At 41.0% G+C, this 7,788-nt stretch overlaps 1 protein-coding gene across 1 annotated transcript; it reads right to left on the bottom strand.

The window, feature by feature from the left end:
• Positions 1-296: 296 nt before the first annotated feature.
• On the bottom strand, positions 297-5,501 carry LOC115114363 (carcinoembryonic antigen-related cell adhesion molecule 20-like). Its single transcript, XM_029642541.2, has 6 exons — positions 5,426-5,501; positions 4,870-5,190; positions 4,437-4,712; positions 3,990-4,238; positions 3,545-3,663; positions 297-3,271 (listed from the first exon to the last, which is right to left on the bottom strand). Exons 1-5 carry the CDS (start codon positions 5,469-5,471, stop codon positions 3,587-3,589), a joined length of 969 nt encoding a protein of 322 aa, XP_029498401.1. The 5' UTR covers positions 5,472-5,501; the 3' UTR covers positions 297-3,271; positions 3,545-3,586.
• Positions 5,502-7,788: the final 2,287 nt, after the last annotated feature.

A 7,788-nucleotide genomic window follows, 5' to 3' on the forward strand; every position in this document is an offset into this window, starting at 1 on the left:
CAGCTGGCCCTTAAAAGTACATGGAGAGCTATCATTAATTACATGCATGTCAAACTCTCATGGCTCAAAGTGGAAAGGAGATTGACTTCATCATTACTTGTTTTTGTAAGAGCTGTCTGTTTAAAATACTAGCACACAGCTTAGACACCCATGCATAACCCATGCATACCCCACAAGACATGCCACCAGAGGTCTCTTCACAGTCCCCAAGTCCAGAACAGACTATGGGAGGTGCACAGCACAACAAAAATCCAGAAAATCACATTGTACAATTTTTAAGTAATGAATTTGCATTTTATTGCATGACAAAAGTATTTGATACATCAGAAAAGCAGACCTTAATATTTGGTACAGAAACCTTTGTTTGCAATTACAGAGACCATATGTTTCCTATAGTTCTTGACCAGGTTTGCACACACTGCAGCAGGGATTTTGGCCCACTCCTCCATACAGACCTTCTCCGGATCCTTCAGGTTTTGGGGCTGTCGCTGGGCAATACGGACTTTCAGCTCCCTCCAAAGATTTTCTATTGGGTTTAGGTCTGGAGACTGGCTAGGCCACTCCAGGAATTTGAGATGCTTCTTACGGAGCCACTCCTTAGCTCCTGGCTGTGTGTTTCGGGTCGTTGTCATGCTGGAAGACCCAGCCATGACCCATCTGCAATGCTCTTACTGAGGGAAGGAGGTTGTTGGCCAAGATCTCGCGATATATGGCCAAATCCATCCTCCCCTCAATACGGTGCAGTCGTCCTGTCCCCTTTGCAGAAAAGCATCCCCAAAGAATGATGTTTCCACCTCCATGCTTCACAGTTGGGATGGTGTTCTAGTGGTTGTACTCATCCTTCTTCCTCGGCGAGTGGAGTTTAGACCCAAAAGCTCTATTTTTGTCTCATCAGACCACATGACCTTCTCCCATTCCTCCTCTGGATCATCCAGATGGTCATTGGCAAACTTCAGATGGGCCTGGACATGCGCTGGCTTGAGCAGGGGGACCTTGCGTGCGCTGCAGGATTTTAATCCATGACGGCGTAGTGTGTTACTAATAGTTTTCTTTGAAACTGTGGTCCCAGCTCTCTTTAGGTCATTGACCAGGTCTTGCCGTGTAGTTCTGGGCTGATCCCTCACCTTCCTCATGATCATTGATGCCCCACGAGGTGAGATCTTGCATGGAGCCCCAGACCGAGGGTGATTGACCATCATCTTGAGCTTCTTCCATTTTCTAATAATTGCGCCAACAGTTGTTGCCTTCTCACCAAGCTGCTTGCCTATTGTCCTGTAGCCCATCCCAGCCTGGTGCAGGTCTACAATTTTATCCCTGATGTCCTTACACAGCCCACTGGTCTTGGCCATTGTGGAGAGGTTAGAGTCTGTTTGAGTGTGTGGACAGGTGTCTATGAGGTGTACCTATGATAATTATATTGGTAGTGTATCCATACACAAATGCAGGTGTCTGTCCAATGATACTCATAGGACTACACAATGGCTCTCCCCAAGCCTGTAATGGCACAGACATACATATACAATCGCATGCCTTAAAAGCTAGTCACAGGACCAGGCAATGACTTCCCTCGGGCCTACAACAGCACAGGCATACATACATAATGCAATTGCATGTCTCAATGCTAGTCACATGACCAGGTAATGACTCCCCTCAGGTCTACAACAGCACAGGCATACATTTTCTGCTTACGTTCTCTTTTTGCATGTCTAGTGATTAACTCCATGTTGACTCAGTCTGTACAATCACCTGAGCTCAGCCTTTATTCTGCTCAATACTTCTGGGAGAACAGTCTAGAGACTGGAAAATCAACCATGGTCATGAATTTTCAACTACACTACTCACTGTTTATTATCTATGCATAGTCACTTTACCCCTACCTACATGTATAAATTATCTTGACTAAACTGTATCCCCGCACATTGACTCTGTACCGGTACCCCCTGTATAGAGCCTCGTTATTGTTATTTTATTGTGTTACTTTTTATTATTTTTTACTTTAGTTTATTTAAGGTGCCGAGAGTAAACTGCCTGCTTCTCAAGCCCAGTTGCTAATATATGCATATTATTAGTAGATTTTGATAGAAACACTCCGAAGCTTCTAAAACTGTTTGTCTGTGAGTATAACAGAACTCATATGGCAGGCAAAAACCTGAGAAGAAATCCAACCAGGAAGTGGGAAATCTGAGGTTTGTAGTTTTTCAAGTCACTGCCTATCGAATACACAGTGTCTATGGGGTCATATTGCACTTCCTAATGCTTCCACTAGATGTCAACAGTGTTTAGAACCTTGTTTGATGCTTCTACTGTGAGGAGGGGGGAATGGGAGCGGAATGAGTCAGAGGTCTGGCAGAGTGCCATGAGCTGATCACGCGCGCTCACGTGAGAGTTAACTTGCGTTCAATTGCATACAGACAAAGGAATTCTCCGGTTGGAACATTATTGAAGATTTATGATAAAAACATCCTAAAGATTGATTCTATACTTCGTTTGACATGTTTCTACGAACTGTAATATGACTTTTTGTCTGAAATTTCGCCTGGACTTGCCCGCGCATTGTGAGTTTGGAATGGTTTGGTGTGCTTTCGTCGTAAAGCCCGCCACACTGTGGTAGGATTAACAACAAGTTTATCTTTAAAATGGTGTAAAATACTTCTATGTTTGAGGAATTTTAATTATGACATTTCTGTTGTTTTGAATTTGGCGCCCTGCACTTTCACTGACTGTTGTCATATCGATCCCGTTATTGGGATCTAAGTCATAAGAAGTCTTAAGGGCTTGTAAGTAATCATTTCAAGAAAAGGTTGTATTTGTACCTGTTGTACATGTTGTATTTGGCGCATGTGACAAAGTTTGATTTGATTTGTAATAATCATGCTGTTTAATCAGCTTCCTGATATGCCACAGCTGCCAGGTGGATGCAATTTGGGGAGAAATAAGCTTTTCGTGCTTTATGGTAAATTCCTGTTTTATTTCAGCTCATGTAACATGAGACCAACATGTTACATGTTGCATTTATCATTTTGCTCAGTGTACATGAATATTTCATGACATGTACCATGGATTACTTTGATTAATGTATATATACTTTGATTATATATATAAAACATAATATTTTAATAAAGCCCAGATAATATTACAGTTTGACAGGCTAAAGTACATCGCTACATATTAAAACAACAGACGGGTTTGATTCTATACAATATCCTCTAGCCCAGAAGACTCCATATCAAGATTGTCCTTCATCAGCAAGAAGGCTCTGGGGTTGACAAATCTACAGAAATATTTACAACGAAACATGTTTTATACAGTAACCAACAAAAAATCATGGCCATTATTATATCAACAACAAATATGTTATTATTATAGAATTGTTTTTCATTATCAATAAATTCATGAAATAATTTTACATAATAATATCATACAATTCTGTATTCAATTGCATAAATGTAAAACTTATCTTATAATAAACAAATACATATTGAAACATTAAAACATGTAAACATACTCATCATATTTATGACAGCATACATCACATTCATCCTACCTTCACCAGCCTCTTCTTGTCCCTGTCTCTCCTTTCAGACATCTACAGTTTCAGCAGTCCTGCTGCCATGACACTGGTCACCATCAAAGCAAATGACCAAATGGGGGCAGCAGAGGAGCCTGTAGAGGGGAACAAGTCATATCACCTGCTCTGGTATGAAGCTACGTCAGTTCAGTGCAGTGATCTCAGGGATAAACCTTATCCAGCAATCCCAGTGAAATTACAGAGGAGTGTAAGGAACGAATAAACCCTTTGTATTTACACAAATTGGAGAGACTGAAATATCAGGTTTGTAACTTATTATCCAGGCTCAGATTATAGAATACAAAGTAAAGGTACAATGCCAAGTCACAAAGTTCTAGCTGTTAATTTATATGACTTGATGACTTTATATGATCTTAATCATGGATACACTTCATTAACTAACCTTCATTAACTAACTAACCTCTCAGCTTGTAGACAACAGAGTCTTTCAGTCCGGTGAGGTTATTGGTGGCAGTGCAGGTGTAGTTCCCAATGTGTAGCGCCTCCATCCTCTCTATGACGTACAGGGTGTTGTTAACACCTGTCTCTGTCCTGTTGAACATCCAGGTGAATGTAGCAGGAGGGATAGAGTCAGCCGAACAGCTCAGAGTTACCCTGTATCCTGTTGATGCTGCTGATGGTCCATATACTGAAATGTTCTGGGGTCCAACTGCAACATGGTCAAATAAAAATAATGATCGATGCTAAATCCACAAAATACTTATTCCGTGGGTCTATACACTATTGAAAAGCAAAGTCAAGACTTTCTTTCGTTTTTTTCAACGGCAACATCCAGTGACTTGGTAATTGACACAAGGTTGCCAATCACAATCACTCCTGGAATTAGGATCTAGTAAGCAGTACTCACAGTTGACGGTCAGGTTGTGGGATGCTGTCCGGTTGCTGACAGGGTTGCTGACTAAACACTCATATTCCCCGTTGTCAATGTCCTGAACAGGACTGAGATAGACTGTCCTGTTGCCTGCAGAGAAGGTGATATTGTTGCTGGGAGACAGAGGGAGGCCATCTTTGATCCACTGTATGGAGCTGATGTTGCCAGCAGCCTCACAAGTCAGGTTGGTGGAGCTTATGACAGCTATCAGGGTGGCTGGGGGACTGGTGATGGTGGCAGCAGATAGCAACACTGTAAAGAAGTGAACAGTATGGGGAGAGTAAGAGGTACAGTACATTTGAATAATCTGTCTTAATGTATACAACTTTCATATTCATTGCTGAAAAAAATGCCTTGGTGAGTCTAAGATATGGTGAATAATACGGCCAAGAATAGAACTGTGGCCCACCATAGACATCCAGAGTGGTAGCTCCTTGTAGCTCCAGAGCCCTGTCTGGTATGATGCTGACTCTGTATTCCCCTTGGTCCCTCAGGCCCAGGTTCCACAGCTCCAGAGAGCCAGTGGTTCTGTCCAGACTGATCCGGTCTTTGTAGTCAGCATTAGTTATGTTGGCCGTAGTGGAGGTGATGATGTTGACCCTGTTGAAGGTCCAGCTCACTGAGACAAAAGGTTTGGCTGGTGGACTGAGGGTTGTGGTGAACTTCACTCTCCCTCCTATGGCTCCAGTCAATGGTCCTGGTGGTAACACATTCTGACCTACACACAGACCTGGACGGGACAGAGGGAGGAGGAAGGAAATGTATTAATGTACACATAAGACGTAGCAATACATGAAAAGAAAAACAATAAGTTTAAATATTTTTTAATTTTTAATTTATTACTTTTTTATTTATTACTTTTATTTATTACCTTGCTTGTGAAATACAGCTATAGCTATACCTATTTGAATAACACACTTCAAAACCCATTATGTTCTGCTTGTTGATTGTAGCAATAGGCATACCTGATGTTAGAAACACAATGGCTGCTGTGAAAAGTGTATAGTCCATGGTGAAGGATGGCTCTGTCTAATGGAAGTACCTGTAGTGTTGACCAGACCATGTCCTTACTCATTTTATATTCCTATGCCCCTCTGATTGTCCCCTCTGAAGACAAGGCCCGCCCCCGCACTCAGTGATACAGAACAGAAACTAGCTTCATGATATAGCTGTGTACACACATTACAATGCCCTCAGGGCATTTCCACTCTAAGAGGTTATTGGAGGTCACGTTGGTGAGTGAAAAATAACAACCAATAGCTTTGTAGAGACTTCCTCTTTAGGTCTTTATCTGTACCATCTACCATTCAGACAATAGCCTATCCCATTGATGATTCATTCTGCTTCCTATTGGCTATGGTGTGTCAGAGTGATCAATGGAGGCTTAAACAATTGAATTAACTCAATAAAGCCTCAAATGGAACTAGATGAAATGAACCCTTCTGTTTCTTAATCCAGTGCACTGTCTACTAACAATATGTACAATGATCAAAGAGTAGAGGTGTTGAATATCAAGAAGATACTTAAAACCAGTTAAGTGTTAGGGGGCGCTATTCTAAATTTTGGATGAAAAACGTTCCCGTTTTAAACAAGATATTTTGTCACGAAAAGATGCTCGACTATGCATATAATTGACAGCTTTGGATAGAAAACACTCTGACGTTTCCAGAACTGCAAAGATATTGTCTGTGAGTGCAACAGAACTGATGTTACAGGCGAAACCCAGATAAAAATCCAACCAGGAAGTGCCACATTTTTTGAAACCGCCTCATGCCAATGATTCCTTATATGGCTGTGAATGAGCTACGAATGAGCTTACGTTTTCCACGTATTCCTCAAGGTGTCTACAGCATTGTGACGTCTTTTTACGCATTTCCATTGAAGAATAGCCGTAAGGGACCATATATAGCAAGTGGTCACATGGTGTCTCCCGCAGAAAATCTTGCGTAAAATACTGAGGTAGCCATTTTTCCAATCGCTTCTTATGAGAAACCAATTGCCTCGACGGATATATTATCGAATATATATGTTAAAAACATCTTGAGGATGAATCCTAAACAACGTTTGCCGTGTTTCTGTCGATATTATGGAGCTAATTTTGAAAAAAGTTTGGCGTTGTAGTGGTAGCATTTTCCGGTCGATTTCTCAGCCAAGCATGATGAACAAACGGGAGCTATTTCGCCTACAAAATAATATTTTTTGAAAAAAGGAACATTTGCTATCTAACTGGGAGTCTCCTGAGTGAAAGCATCCGAAGGTCTTCAAAGGTAAAATATTTAATTTGGTTGCTTTTCTTATTTTCGTGAAAATGTTGCCTGCTGCCAGCAGAGCCTAGCATAGCATTATGCCATGATAAACATACACAAATGCTTGTCTAGCGTTGGCTGTAACGCATATTTTGAAAATCTGAGATGACAGTGTGATTAACAAAAGGCTAAGCTTGTGTTTGAATATATTTCATTTGCGATTTTCATGAATAGGAAAATTTTCTAGGGGTATTTATGTCCGCTGCGTTATGCTAATTCGTTTGAGGCTATGATTACGCTCCCGGATCTGGGATTGCTAGTTGCAAGATTAACAGAGTCCTAAAATGCGATATTTGGTACATCATGGAGATAGTATACATTATTTAGATACAGGTTAAAGGTCCAATGCAGTCATTTTTATCTCAATATCAAATCATTTCTGGCTAACAATTAGGGACCTTACTCTAATGGTTTCAATTAAAATGGTCAAAAAGAAACAAAATAATTGCTTCTTAGCAAAGAGTACTGTCTCAAGCAAGAATTCTGTCAGGACTGTCTGGGAGTGGTCTTAGTGGGGAGGTGAACTGAACACTTGCTCTTATTGGCAAAGATATTTGTAACTCTCTTACGAATTTGTCTATTAACTTATTTACCGCCTAGTGATGTCACCAGGCAGGCCAAAACTCGATCCCACCAAAACAGGCTGAAATTTCAAGCGATCTTTTCAAACAGTTTTGACACTAAAAGGGCATTATCATCATTTTCACAATTTCACAGTATCAGAGGTGTGGACTTGAGTCACATGACTTGGACTCGAGTCACAAATATAATGACTTTCAACGTGACTGACTTTAACACCAATGACTCGTGACTTGACTTGGACTTGAGCCTTATAACTCGACCTAACTTGATACCCTCCCCAAGCCCAAATATTAAAAAACATGCTATTTAAAAAAAATGTGCAGCACATCAACTCTTCATTTAACGGATTACAGTTTGAATCGGACAGCAGCCAATCAAATTGTGCCAGCTGAGAAGAAGTTGTGCGTGGCAGTGCAGAGGAACGTCAGCGGGTGAATCCA

This window comes from Oncorhynchus nerka, linkage group LG3 (assembly GCF_034236695.1).
Source record: "Oncorhynchus nerka isolate Pitt River linkage group LG3, Oner_Uvic_2.0, whole genome shotgun sequence".
Taxonomy (NCBI): Eukaryota; Metazoa; Chordata; class Actinopteri; order Salmoniformes; family Salmonidae; genus Oncorhynchus; species Oncorhynchus nerka.